The following is a 15,310-nucleotide window of genomic DNA, read 5'->3' on the forward strand; positions in this document are numbered from 1 at the left end:
TCTAATTTCATGTTCCTATTTTCCTATATATTGGCTGTAATCGATTGAAGATTTAGAGAGTGATTTGATTATTGAATGAAGATGTTGAGTTTGTGCACCAGTGAAGTGTGTGATTCCCCTCCTTCCCCTTCCTACTCTGATTTTCCCTTTCTTCCCTAAAGGTTCTCCATCAACTTGGTATCAGAGCCGAAGGATTTTATTCCTTCCCCATCTTTCTTCTTCCCTTCCCATTCTTTGTGTTGGTTTCCACCGATATGGAGAACAAAAGAAAAAAAAAAACACCGATTCTGTCCAGAGAAGAATCGAGCCCCCTTTTTCACCGCCCCTCTCTTTCTCCCAATTTCTTTAGTCAATCCTTTTTTTCTAGGGTTCCGACAGAAACTTAAAAAAAAAAAAAAATCCCAAAGCCTCCCTTTTTTTTCTCCTCACTTCGATTCCCAACCAGAAAAATCCCACCGCCTCCTTTTTTCACTTCTTTTCCCTTCCGACAACAGCCAGTGCCTCCTCTTTCTGTGTCTGATAGCAAAGGAAAAAAAAGAAGGAAGAAAGCAAAAAAGAAGTCACGAAGAAGAAGGAAAGTCGAGAAGAGAGAGATAGAAGAAAAGAAGAAGAAAGAACAGCATAAGAGAAGTCGAAAAGAGAGAAAAACCAGAAACATACCTATCGATCTAGTCCTTCCATCGCCGCGAGTCGCTTCCAAGCAGTGAAGACCTCCTTCGTCACCATCGGCTCTCGGGGTTCATCCCTCCTCGCGTCGGGTCCCCTCAACCAGGCCTACGAAACCCTTCGCTGGTTTCGCCTCTGGACACTCCTACTTCCTCCATCTCTGTCGATGACGGTACCCTTCCATTGAGTCTCCTTTTTATTTTATTTTCTGATTTTTCTACATTACCCCTCTTTTATCTATTAATTCCTTCTATCCCTCATTTTTTTTCTTATTTATATTTAGATCCCTACCCCACACTTGATATCCTTTGTGGTTTAATTGAATCTCAAGTAATTGCAATTCTGCCCTTCCCAAAAAAAAAAAAGTTATTTACTATTCTACCATATATTCTTGAGTGCTATTTTGTTAATCATCACCATGGTAGCCAATAGTGAAGTTGTTCAACATTGATGGAGGACCGGTAGGGGTAAGGAAGAAATCCCTGAGAGGGATCTCAGAGTTGCAGGGGAGAGGGAGAAATCGCACTAAGAAAGGGGGGGAAAGAATCACACACACGCCTGCAGCTCTCAAATACTCAAACTCAATTCATCTTTTCAAATCTGTCTAATAACTTGGATTACATGCCCTTATGTAATAACTGAAAATTAAAACTTGCCTAGTAAAGTCTAAAACTAAAATTAGCAACTTCAAATTTGCTTCCTAAATTCTAACTAATGAAATTAGAAACAAATAAAATTTAAATTGGTAACTCCCTAATTGACTAAGAACTACCCAAAAATAAAATATTACATATCATCCCAAATTAAATAACTCAATTCTTCCTAAATAAAGTAACTCCTAAAATATCCTATTGATTTCAAAAATCTAATCAGACCCGACTCGTCTCAGTCGAGATTGCCCGACGGGTCAACCTAGTTCAGCCTCGATTCTGCATCAACTCCCCCGATGTTAAGAAAAACTCGTCCACGAGTTTTAAAGAATGATAACAATAAGAACTCACAAACATGGGTGAATTGCTCGTCGTTTGCATCACGAACGAAATCCATGAGGTGAAGCTTTGGAGGTGCAGTCAAGTCTGGAAAATCATGGGGAAAAACAAATTCATGATAGTGAACCACTGGCACTGCATTGATGGCCGTCATTACCTGATCCATGATTTTCTCACTTTCCGTTGTCATCTCCTGTTCCACAATAGGACGATCGTCTATTTGTGTTGATGCCTCTGGTTCAACTTGTGGTTGTATTGGGGGTATCGCTTTCTTTGACGCAACCAATCCATGAAGATTAAATTTTTTATGCATGTGCTGAGGTTGGAGGGCGCACACATTGTTGTCACGATCAAGAATACCGTCTCGTTGTTCCAACCAGCCTCGACCCAATTTAATGATGTGCTGAGGAGAGTCAAACACTTCACAAAAAGCACCATCATAATAAGGAGGAACAGAAAATTCAACAAATGCAATTTTCTCCGACTCAAAAATTATCTGACCGGTCTCTGACAATATATCCACCATAGAGCTGGTGACAAAATTGTCACTTAGTCGCTCATCAATTAACAATTTAGCAGACTGTCCATTGGGCAACCGCACTCCAAATTTAAACACAAAGGTATCCATGACAGTAATAGAAGGCTCAAATAAGAGGAGTGGCAATACTGTAATTTGAAGACTTCAAATATATCCCTCAATATGGAGCACGGATGGAACAGGGGTATACTTGGAACCAAGATTAAAATAGGAGTAAATCAGAATAAGGCACTAAGGAGGGGTAACTATGGAAAGAAAAGGTAATTAAGGAAAAAAAAGGAGACAAAGGGGTATCGTGGGGTTTGGATTACCGCCAGGCAAGGGGTTTCTTGGAGGCGAGAGACCAGTAAGGCTAGTCGGCTTCAACCAAGGGATTGTGACTGCGATGAAGACGGCGATCCACCGCGGGGACTTCTCAACGAAGAAGTTGACGTGCGGCTGGAGGTGGGAAGGCTCGGAACCAGGTATGTTGCCGATCTTCTCTCTCTTCTCGTCTTCTCTTCTCCTTCTATTTTGGTGTTTCTCTCAGTTTCTCTCTTCGACTTCCTACTTCTTCTTCTTCTTCTCTGGATCTTCTCTTTCTTCTTCTGTTTCTCTTTCTCTGAACTGCTACTGCTGCTTTTTTATTTTTTGGTCCCTGATGGAAGAACCTAGGAAGGAGAAGATGGGGTTTTGCCGTGGGAATGGTTTGACCTTTCCTGCTCTGAGCAGAGACGATTTTTTTTTTTTTTGCTTTTCTTTCTCTTCTTCTTTTCTTCTCTGCTCCTCTTCTTCTGTTCTTCTTCTGTATTCTGATTTTCTTCTGATTTTGCTTTTTTTTTTCTTCTAATTGCTGCTGGCAGAAAAGGAAAGAGGAGGCGGTCGGGGTTCTCCTACTTGGGAATCGAAGGGAGGGGAAAAAAAGAGGGATTAGGACTGGGTTTCAGCAGGTTTTTTTTTTTGTTCTCAGTCTCGGTAGAACTGAAACAGAGATGGGGAAGGAGAGGAGAAAGATGTGGGAAGGAATGGCATCTTTCGGCTTTGATACCAATTGATGGAGGACCGGTAGGGGTAAGGAAGAAATCTCTGAGAGGGATCTCAGAGTTGCAGGGGAGAGGGAGAAATCGCACTAAGAAAGGGGGGGAAAGAATCACACACACGCCTGCAGGCTCTCAAATACTCAAACTCAATTCATCTTTTCAAATCTGTCCAATAACTTGGATTGCATGCCCTTATATAATAACTGAAAATTAAAACTTGCCTAGTAAAATCTAAAACTAAAATTAGCAACTTCAAATTTGCTTCTTGAATTCTAACTAATGAAATTAGAAATAAATAAAATTTAAATTGGTAACTCCCTAATTGACTAAGAACTACCCAAAAATAAAAGATTACATATCGTCCCAAATTAAATAACTCAATTCTTCCTAAATAAAGTAACTCCTAAAATATCCTATTGATTTCAAAAATCTAATCGGACCCGACTCGTCTCGGTCGAGATTGCCCGACGGGTCAACCCAGTTCAGCCTCAATTCTGCATCAACAATTGCATAAGCTGTCTTTTTTTTTCATTCATAAATTCGTGTTCAGTGTTGTAGCCCTTACAAACTTATATAGGAGACTCAAAACTGACTCAAACACTAAAAAAGAAACTAGTGAATGGGTATCTCACCCAACGGAAAACAAATAAAAGGAAAATAAGAAACGAAAGAGAATTCGATGGAGGGTTGAGAAGGGGGAAGAAGAACTAGTGAATGGGCATCTCACCCAACTGCATCTCACAGTACAACAGCATAAGCTGTCTTTTTTTTTCATTCATAAATTTGTATTCAATGTTGTAGCCCCTTACAAACTTATATAGAAGACTCAAAACTGACTCAAAGTCTCAAACACTAAAAAAGAAAGGCATAACCCAATCCTTAACGAATTAGGAAACCTAAACTGACTAGGAAACTGAAATAACAAAGGAAATAAACTCAAAACAAGGCTCTAGCTGAACTAATAAATTAAATCCCGTTTTCCTACTTTCTACCCATATTTTAAGCCTATTAAAGTGGCACATTATAAAGAAAACTCATGGGATTAAAGGCTCATCATATACATAACCCAACCTAAGGCTTATTTGCAATAAAATAAGCCCATTAAGTGACTTATCGACATCACCTAACACTTACCAGGGATTGAACACTATACTGGCTCTGATACCATGTTACAACAAATTTTGCAAAAACTTGAGCTGTTAAGTAAGGTCCACAACATGCAACACCAGCCTATTTTGCAGAACTAGAAAGAAAATACGAGGAATGGAACCCAGATATGTTCCTTTTCATCTGATCGGGGGACATCCTGCTGAAAACTTATGGAAAATGGTGCACCATACTAAGTGGTATCCATCTAGGCCAGCTGAATGTTTTTTAGTCTTGTGTCAATCATATGCTTAAATTTAACTGCACCTCCTACATCCTGAACTTCCGCAATTTTTTTCCCATATTGAACTTTTGTTCTTAAACCTTTATCTGGCCTTATAACAGGGTCTGTTAGTTCTAATGACCTTTCTACTTCGTCATTCTAGCACTTTGTTTCTTCATATGATTTACTTGGATCTGGATGTGTGTTTCCCAAAGACCTCTTTTTGTCATTTAATTTTTACAGCTGGTGTAACAATTTTTTGGGCCCATTGTGACCCCTGTGGGTTAGTGGTAGTGCCCATGGGCCAGGGTTCTCTACAGAATTGATTTTCCTTAGGGTGGGTCTTGCCTTTAGCTGGGCTAAGCAACCTCCTTGTATCTGTGATACTATCCAGAGCATTGGTTTAGTTTGCTACAGAATCACACATCAACTATTACTGTCTCATTTTGCCAGTGAACAAATCATTGTTGTTAGAAGAATAAGAATAAAGTTAGATAATGATGCAGTCAAGACTGCCCTTTTGGACTTCTGAATCCTTTTATAACCACACTTTGAGATTCAAATATAGGAATCAGAAGGAATTCAATATTTATGCTTCTGCAACTTGTGATTATATTCACATGCTAAACTTTATTACCATCATCGTTGGCTGTCATCATTAAATCAGTTTTTTTTTTCCTTCATTATGATTAAGTACGAAATAGTAATTGAACCATTCATATTCTCTCTCAAAACTGGAAAATTTACGCGTGGCAAATGATTTCACTATATTGTTGTTCCTTTCACTGCTCAATCCCATTTGTAGTGATCATCACTTGTTGAGCCCTAACCTTAGTTGCTTTCAGAAACATATTTTTATCACTAGCAACTTCGTCTCCATCTTTCTACCCCGATTCTCAACTTCATGGGGCTTTCTGCTTTTACATACAAGTTTCTTATGCTAAAATAACTAATTAAATATTGAAAGTTGGATACTGTGGTTAAAGATAATAAAGCGATTTTTGTTCTCATTCATGTTTGTAATGTGACTAGTTCAGATTCGAGCACTTGGAAGAAATACTAGGGGTTCGGTTGCCATGAGACTAAAAGGAGGAGACAAGATGGCATGCATGGACATAATACCAGCCGCTATGAGGAGGAACTTGGAGAAGGTCTCAGAGAACACTCATGGGTAGTGATTCCTATACTTGTTTGGTTATTTGTTATCTGTGAATACTAATCAGCCTTATTTCAAAATTGTGTTCCATCATATTTACATTTAAAGAATCCACTTCCTGTATAGTCCTTTGATTTCTTGTGTTGAAAATCCAGGAGGGTGGGTGGACATTAAACTCTGCCTTTCATTTTCTTCGTTTATTCTACTGTGTTTTACTAGCTCAATTTTTTTATGCTTGTACTGTAGCGATCTTTTTAGGCTTGATCATACTCCAATGTGCTTTATGAGATTTAGTTCATTGAGTTTTTTGGGAATTCCCATTCTCTCTCCCAAGTAATGAGATGTTGATCTACTTTGTGATCATAGTTCAAAATTTTGATCAAAATACCTAAATTTACCTGGGGGGGTGACTACGTTATCACTAGTGAATTTAAACTTTTTTGGATTTAAGCCTCAATTATGTGATTGTAAAGTAAATGCAGAATATAAAGGATAAACACAATCTCAAAGATTTATAGTGGTTCGACTCAGTTCAACTCAACTGAGTCTAATCCACTCCCCTTAAGACCCCCTTGAGAGGTATTCCACTAGCTCTTCCCTTTCAGTATACTAGGTCGGGAGGAAACACCTTTACAAAATCTTTTAAGGATAAGAGGATCTGTAGCAATCTCCTTTACAGGTAGAGAGTGACCTTCTAAATCTCTTAAGGATGAAAGGATCTTTAGACAAGCCTAAGTACAACCTAGCATTTATGTAAATAAACAAGAATAAGAAAAGTTTGTAGGTGAGATATTACCTCGTGTGGTGTAAGAAATGATTATGCAATGAAATAAAATTGAATGCGCCTTGATGTCTTCTTTAAGATTGCAATAGAATGCCAAAGTAATGGAAAAGACTTATAGAGAGACTTGAGTTCCTCTTGTATAGAATAGAAAACTTGAATTTAAGAGACTACTTGATTTTCTTCACTCTAATGCCTTTGGCTATGTTTGGTTGCAAGGGGAATTAAAGGGGAAGGGAAGTGAAATTTTGTGAATTTTTCATACTTAAAAAAGAAATGTCTATAATCATTACCACTTGTGACCCAATGTGATCGCATAAAATAGTTGGATCAACCAACTATATCATTAACTTCAAATCATTCCATATTTTGTTGTAAAATTTCACTCTACTTTGCATTGAAAATCCTTTGCTATAATATGTAAAATGTATCATAATAAAAATGGTTTAAAAAAATTAAGTATTTTATGCAATCACATTGGTTCACAAGTGGTAATGATTATAAAAAACTATTCTTTTTTAAGTATGAAAATTTCACTTCCCTTCTCTTTAAATTTCCCTTGCAACCAAACGGAGCCTTTGTAAATGCTCTTAAATTAGCAAGTTAAATTTTAGTTTAATGAGCTATAGTGTAGGTATTTTATAGGGGTGATTAGGAGTCTTAATTGGGTAACTAATCTCTCTCAAACAATCATTTTTTGGATCTTTCGGTCGACTGCAAGATGTAACCTTTGAAAGCGTGTGACTGTTGGATTAGCCGTTACAGGCAGATTTAGATAGTTTGGTTGCATTTGGGTCGATCGAATTCTTCCGGATTAAACCGGTTCCTCTTGGTGTTGGGGTTTTGTCAAGTTGTGTTTCATTTGGTCGGCCAGATGGTCCTGAAATTGACCATTGACGGGAGTCCTATTTTGATTCCATTTGGCCCATATGTGACTTGCGGTCTAATGACTAAGTCATTTTAGGTTTAATACAATGTTTGGGCATCTCCTAGAGTCATTCTACGGTTATGAGGGGGTGTTCATGCTAATGCAAGTATATGATCATGCAGTGAAGTGTGTGTGGTGTGTGCACTACATTCTTCAAATCTTTTATAATTTTCTGGCAAATCTTCTTCAACAATCTTCATGTTGATCTTGCATTGCTTGATATTTGGAATGGTTCCAAGTCTTCAATTCTTGAAGTCTTGATATATTCTTTTAAGTCTTGTTATCTTTAATGTAAGAACTAGAATCACAAGTGATCCTATCCCAGGCAGGATCTGAAAAATCTGGCTGAATAGGGAGAAATATGAGATTTCACAAACCATCGTTTAGATGAAGCTGAAACTTGGAGTGGATGAAGGTCCGAGATGGATCAACAAGCCCTCAAAAGATGAGCCAATTCCGATGGTTGAATTGAGAGTTATGCTGTTGATATGAATTAGGAAACTTTTTGACTAAGTTTCGATATCTTGAGAATTCAACTTTCGATGAACCTCAAATTTGGAGCAAAGGTCCCATGTGTGATGCCCAAACATCTTTCAAAAGATGAGCCTCATCTGATGGCTAGTTGGGAAGTTATGCCTGAAGAATGAAAAGGGAAACTTTATGGAAGTTCTGCTATACTACAGGCCTTCAGCTGGTCTCTTGATGGAACTTCTGAACTTTAACAAACTTGTAATGATCACTCAAACACTCTCTCACAACAAATAAATAAAAGGAAAAGAAAGAGAACAAAACAAGATGATGGAGGGTTGAGAAGGGTGGGGAAGAATTAGGGAATGGGCATTTCATCCCTCAAGGTAATAGCTATCTCAGCCATAAGTAAGCACTCAATTTTCATAAACTTCAATCTTTTCATTTTATTATGATCAATGGGCTTTACCTGAATTTTTCTATGGCTTGTTGGTGATTGGAAGTACTGGTTAAGATTGCTCTGGATACCATGTGCTAATATCAGAAACTAAAACTAGTAATCAAAATTAAAAAGAAGAGAACACGAGAAGAATTGAGGAATCTATGGTCTGGAGTTCTTGTGCCATTTATTTTTCTGGCAAATCTGAGCATATTTGTTTATCGTAGAAAAGTTTTCTGGTCCACTGATCAGATAATGGAATCCATGGTCTGGTGGAAATGGAATACCCCCCCCCCTCCATTTGGCAAATCATATAAATTTGCTTTTTCTCTTCCTATTTTCCACTAAAAGTTCATGCTCAGTGGTCCTTCCCTTGTTTATAATATCATTTATTTTGCAGGGTTAAGGGTCTTGGTACTCCATGGCTTCTATTTGTCTCTGAAAGTGGACTAGGAAAGCGAGTCCCCCTGAGCTGCTTCCGCCTATCACCTCTGAATAGAGTTGGTTTGAGAGGTTACAAGGTAAATGGTTTTTTTATCCCTTCCTCAGAATAACAGAAGCTCATTATTTCGCATATTTGGTTATAAGCATACAATTTATTTCCGTCACTTTTCATTTGTAGCTTTCACCAGACAATTGCCTAGCGGCAGTCTTTGTGGTTGGATTCTCATTGTCAGGTACTTTAGGATCTCTTTTTTTACTAAATGATGTAGCTCAGATATTCTTGTAATTAATGAGAGATCCTTTTGGCTATTTAACAGAGGACGGTGAAAGTGATGAACAAGTAGTTCTAGTAAGTCAAAGCGGAACAGTCAATAGAATCAAGGTCCGGGATGTTTCTATTCAGTCACGCGGTGCTAGGTAATATAAGGCTTCATCTTCATCCTTTTCTATTATTAATTGGGGAAAACGGTTCTGCATGGCCCCATCTGGGATGGGCTTCCTAAAAAGTTCACCATTTTGAGCCACCTGGACAAATGATGAGGCAATTCCAACAGTTTGTTATAGAGGATATGGTCTGGGTTAGCCATTTGTCAAACTTAGAGCTGAAACTTGACATGTGACCATGTGACTATGTGAATGGGGGATCTAGGGATCTGTCTACTTGTGCATCAAATTTGGGCCCCAACTTATTTGCCATGTGGCAATTTTTTGGCAATTTGGGAAAGGATCCCCAAACAGTCCATGAATGAAATATCTTATGCATGATATAATATTCAAAAATGAAAAATAAAATATGAAAGCTTTTCGTCCTTCTAAAAAAGGGGAGATCCATGATCTGGTTAGTTGGTTATGGGATTCCCTCTCCTCAAACAAGTTTGTAAATAGAAGCTTGAGAGATGGTATTTACTATTGATTGACTTTGATGTTTTCACATATTCTACTTGGGAGAGAAGGAAAAGGGAGAGAGTCAGAGGAAAGGAGGTGAGCAGCCCAGCAGCCCAGCCTCACGGCCAGGCTGCTCCAAGCAGCGGCCTCCTTCGCTGCTTCAGTCGCTAGGGTTTTTGGTAGTGAGACTCAATAGTTATGTTAATTAATTCCTTACTAAAGAGTAAATTAGGTCGGTCAGGACATTTAATTGGTCCTTAATTGGTATGGATATCGTTTTTGTTGGCTTAGACTAAGAAACTAAAATTGAGGCTGGACCTTTTATTAAACGGTTGGTCAGGTTTTGGGCTTATTCGGTTGAGCTTGGTGGAGTCTTGCTTTTGACATCCCTATGGGAACTCTGATTGTTTTCCAACTACAACAGCGATAATAGCCAACGGCCCGGTCCAGCCTATGGGAAAGCAAGCATATCTTTCTAAACTTCTTCTTCTTCTTCTTCTTTTTTTTTTTTTTTAATAATATTTTGATTAAAATTACAAATAAAAGCATATCTGTTTTAAGCAAATAAACTTGAATCTTACCCTATCTTTGGGTTGGGATGGAGACAACAACATAACCTTATCCTAACTAAATGGGGTCAGCAACATGGATCCTTGCTAATTTAATACTAAATTGATGATTCAAACAGCACCAAATAACAAGATCTTTACTAAGAAAAAATCAGGTTTAAGGAGCAAACATTCTCAGGTTATCAAAAGGTAACGAAAACTGAGGTTGAGTTTACTATTTGGGATGGGAAAGATCTGATTATCTGGACCTAATTGGTTGGTCAGTTTAGCAGATATAGGCAAACCTAATAGCAATGGAACTAGGGATATAATGGTTAGAAATCAGAATCTAAGAACAGCTTTAAATAGTTGATTATATATTGAGAACAGGTCTGAAATATATAATAAACAGAACCAGATCAGTACACAAATTGGCAACATAAATCTCATATTTGATCCCAAGAATCAGATCAAAAGCAGCACTAAATTTAGCACATGGACAAAATAGGGAGAAAATAAATAACCTAGGATCAACTGGTCAGAATTGATGCAGGAGTAGATTATAAGTAACTAACTCCGCAGTTTACAACCCCAAACAATACAAATAGGAGCAAGAAACAAAGAAATAATACCATCAAATAAACCCCCAAGGATACAATACCCATATAGGAGCAAAACCAGCCCAAAACCCAACCCAATAGGAGAGGGAAAGACCTTCTATAGAGTTGGAGAGAGAAAGGTACAGCCAGGTCTGTGGGAGTCCGATTGAGTTGCACTTTTTGGTGTAGATAGTCCCTAGGGAGGGTACAAAAACCCCTAAAATGAAAGGCTTCTGACGGCTGGTTATGGAGTTATGCGCTTTCTTGATTTTCAGACCTAAGAGAGAGAATGTGAAGAATTCTACAAGAATAACTTGTCTTCTTCAGATAACCTTCAAGAGAGGATCGATTGATCTTCTTAGAGTATAAAACTAGTCCTCCAAAGGATCTGCAGATCAGATCTCAAACTTAGGCAGCAATGAGGGTCTATTGGCTTCAAGAACAAGAACTCTTTGGCTGACTGATTCTGATTTTGTATGCTTTAACAGGTTTGAACTTCTAATAACAATAAACAGAAAATAAAAATAGAAAAGGAAGAATCGATGGAGGGTTGAGAAGGGTGAAAGAGAATAAATGAATGGGTATCTCACCCCTCAGGTTTTGGATATCACACCCCTCAAAGGTATAGGCATCTCACCTCTCAATAACAACTTTTTTAGCTAAAGAGTAATCACTCAATAATTCATTCATTCAAATCTGCAATTATAAGTACATAGGCTCCTTTATTTATAGAGGGCATGATAGCAATTAAACTACTACTAGGAGCTAGTTTCCCAAACTAAACTAATGAATTAAATCCCGTTTTTCTACCTTCTACCCATATTTTAGGCCTATTAAAATAGCCAATTTCAAAGAAAACCCATGGAATCAAAGGCCCAACACATACATAACACAACCCAAGGCTTTTGCAATAAAATAAGCCCAAGTGACTTATCTACATCAAGAATGGCCTGCAATTTGGCTTAAGTTTTCCTCTTGGAGAATAGAAGACTCGAACAAAAGATGGGAGATCTGATGTTTTGATTAGGGAAGGTTGATTTCTTGCCAAACAAGTTATGTTCTACACGAAAATAGATTTCTAGTTGCAGGAATTTTCCATATTGGATCTTACTTGTCAATGGTCATTAAAATAGATTAAGAACCGACAAGGATCATAGAACATCAGTAGGACAAGAGGACGAGCAATAGAACAATGCACTTGGGCTTCATATCACAAAGTGTCGATTGGATCACACACCAATTCCTTTTCTTGATCACTCACAAGGTCTCTTCACTGGAGAAGAATTGCAGCGGCAGCAGCAAGAGTATTGCTTATCAAAATCGTGGGCTAATAGCTTGCCCAAGGATTTCTTTTATTAAAGAAAAGGGGAACAAGTTAGAGTCTAATTAGGAAAGTCCCAAATAGGAAAATCCCAACTCGATTCTAACTTGAATTGCAAGACACAATCAGATCTAGCTGATGTGGATTCCACTAACTCAATAACGGACTAGGAAATAAGTAAACAACTTAAATTGAAACAAGGACTGAACCACAACTTAAATTGGACCACTGTTCAACCAACTCGACCCAAAACTCTCAAATAAAACTAAGTAGATAAAACAGCAACCATCAATAAAGACTAAGCCGAGACCAAAGCGATAGAGCATGGTCAAAAATCAAGGTGACACCAACAACGCGGCGCCTTGTTGCCTAGGCGACCAAGGGGCCAGCCAGTCCAGGCTGAGTCCCCTTGTCAAGTAGGCAACACCTCGATAACTATGCATGGCTCGGTCTATTCTTGTTTGTCTTCTTCCTACGTGAGTAAGTATTCAATTCTGCATCAATTGCTGTCCAATCAGCTCTATTCAAAGTCATACACGATGTATAAGCTTATTTCAAATCAACTATGGCTTTCGTACATAATCTAGGAGAGAATTATGAAATCTGCACCAAGATGAGGCCAACTTACTGTCATGGTTTGTGATTTCACACTAATGCAGAAATCTGAAAGGATCCAACTTTGTAGTGAGAGCAGTCCCACTGTATCGCATCCTTATTTAATCCATTTTTTAGAACTCTTACATGTAAGTTGTAACTATCCACTTTATCATTAGAAGCCCTGTAATACCAAACAATGTTTCACATTCCATGCTTATTCATGTTTTGGACCTGGTGACTGAAACGATAATAGAATCAAGAGTTCTAGTCATGATATGAAGTCAACCAGATGTGTTGTGTTTTCCTACAGTATCCTGCCAAATCCGTAGACATTCAACTACCAAAAATCAGGATTTCAGTGGTTGTTGCCTCTTATGCTGCTGTCTGAAACCAACCTTTTCAATTGCATTACTGAGTCATGTTCCAAACAGTATATGTCGACTTCTGGAATTCCTTAGGAGGGGATCTTTCATCTGGAACGAGCCTTTAAAAAACCTTAGTAATGTATACCACCTTTGTCCCCTAACAATTGTTCTGTTCAAAACAACTGAAAGTTTAAGGTTTAATCATTAAAAGCCTTCTGTTCCAAAATTGTTCTTCCAGTACTTGGGACAAAATGCCTTTGAAATTGAATATTTAATCCAAAATTGCTAATAATGCAAGGGCTAATGTGGTAAATTTCCTATGAACCAATAACTTATACTGTGTCCCCTTTGAAAAAGCTGAAAGTTTAGTCTGGTTAAAGCATTAAATGGCAAGAAAACTAGCCCACACTTGATGCTTATCTCTTGCTGATGATGTCAAGCTCCATGTCGAGAGACTCCAAGAGCATCTGTTATGCATTTGATTGATTCATTCTTTTCCAAATTTATCCTTCCATTACTTGGGACAGATTGTCTTTCACTTTGAATAAGAAATCCAAAATGCTAATAATGCAGGCGTTAATGTGTTAAATTTCCTTTGAACCAATGACTTTTCTGTCATGGACAAACAATTTGGGATAGCCTAATATAGTGAAGGACTGTCTTTGTGGGATGGGCAGAGTATTGTTCTAGTGTCTATGTTTCCCCGTCAACCCACCTAGAGAAGCTTATTTAGTCTCCCAAAACATTTTCAAGTTGGTATGTGGAATGGGGTCTAATTTTGTGGATTGGTAGACCCTCAAGTTCCCTGCGCACATCAAGTTTCAGCCAAATTGGAATTGTCGAGTGGTAAAATAAAGCTTAGAAAATCCAGAACTACCAAAAGGTTGCACAGCAGACATGGACAATGGAGAGGGTGAATGCTAATGCTTGGGGGATACAACAACAACAACAGAGTCAGCCTCATCCCAACTAAATGGGGTCGGCTACATGGATCCAATCAAAGACAAGATATTAAAAATAATAATTAAAAAAGAAAAGAAACACAGCAACAACTCTGCAATAAACTGATTCATGTTCCTCTGAAATTTGAGATGTGGCCAATCTAGACCATGCATCTTACGGTTAGGATTACCAGATCATCCTACCTCGTAGTTCAGTTAGGTGGATTAGTGGAGAGCCTTCTCTTGACAGGACCTTGCAAAGGACATTTTCCTTAAAATTTGCAACTTGTGCTGCTCATTTGTCTTATCTTACCTTAAAGTTTGTACTTGTTACCTGTGACTTTTCATCTGTGTGTTGCTCTATTGTTTATTGTGTGTGGCTTGTATTGCCATTGGTTTCCAGGGGTGTTATTCTGATGAGACTAGAGCACACTGGAAAGATCCAGTCAACTTCTTTGATCTCGGGAATTGAAGAGCCTGAAAGCCAAGCTGATCCTCTGTTTGAGGCAGAGACACATGCAACGGCATCACAGTAAGGGAGCCTTTTTCATTTGATCTTCTAAAAATGGTCAGGAAAAACATGAGATGATAAAGGAATCCGTTTTGGTGATGATAACAGTGTTTTCACACAGATTTTGTACAAAGACTGTAAAAGAAAGTAAAAAAAGAGAAATGCTATTGAATGTTCATCTGTATTCATGGCAGGTTGATGTGTAAATTAGAGTAAACTAGGTCATTTATTTGAGATAGGAGTATGTTTTATAGTATGAAGCTTTTATGCAATAGATATTCTCGAAATCTGTGCAGAAGCAGTCAGATGATGTATGGAATCTTATAAATGAACATGATCAGGTGTAGCCATCTAATTGTTTCCATCTCCCTTTTATGTGACATTAGTAACTTTTGCTTAAAATTTATGAAAATCACTGCATAATTTAACAGTTGTATCATTTGATTAATCATGCTCTAATAATATAAGCACAACAGGTCTGATGGTGGACCTTCCTTGCTCTGTTTTTATGTTCAAGAGTATCCATTTTTTAGACCATATGTTTTCATTAGACATCTAGGTTCTGCAAGACTTAAAAAGTTCTCTGATTTCTATCAATTTCCTTTATTTTTCATTTTGATTTTTTTTTTTTCTTCACATGAGAGATGTCCTATCACTTAATCGTATTGAGGAACCTATGCAAGTTTTGAGTCTAATGGATGATCAGAAAGGCGTGAACACTTATCTGAAATATAAGAACTATTATT

At 37.9% G+C, this 15,310-nt stretch overlaps 1 protein-coding gene across 1 annotated transcript; it reads left to right on the forward strand.

The window, feature by feature from the left end:
* The first annotated feature begins 5,619 nt into the window (after positions 1 to 5,619).
* Positions 5,620 to 14,926, forward strand: LOC122088546 (DNA gyrase subunit A, chloroplastic/mitochondrial-like). Its single transcript, XM_042657844.1, has 5 exons — positions 5,620 to 5,752; positions 8,754 to 8,874; positions 8,976 to 9,030; positions 9,115 to 9,214; positions 14,457 to 14,926. The coding sequence occupies exons 1-5, from the start codon at positions 5,658 to 5,660 to the stop codon at positions 14,587 to 14,589; spliced, it is 504 nt and encodes a 167-aa protein (XP_042513778.1). The 5' UTR covers positions 5,620 to 5,657; the 3' UTR covers positions 14,590 to 14,926.
* Positions 14,927 to 15,310: the final 384 nt, after the last annotated feature.

Source organism: Macadamia integrifolia, chromosome 9 (assembly GCF_013358625.1).
Source record: "Macadamia integrifolia cultivar HAES 741 chromosome 9, SCU_Mint_v3, whole genome shotgun sequence".
Taxonomy (NCBI): Eukaryota; Viridiplantae; Streptophyta; class Magnoliopsida; order Proteales; family Proteaceae; genus Macadamia; species Macadamia integrifolia.

Coding starts and splice junctions, on each gene's coding strand:
- LOC122088546 (XM_042657844.1), top strand. CDS start 5,658: ATGAGACTAAAAGGAGGAGACAAGATGGCATGCATGGACATAATACCA. Junction 5,753..8,753: donor GTCTCAGAGAACACTCATGG/GTAGTGATTCCT, acceptor TTTATTTTGCAG/GGTTAAGGGTCTTGGTACTC. Junction 9,215..14,456: donor ATTCAGTCACGCGGTGCTAG/GTAATATAAGGC, acceptor ATTGGTTTCCAG/GGGTGTTATTCTGATGAGAC.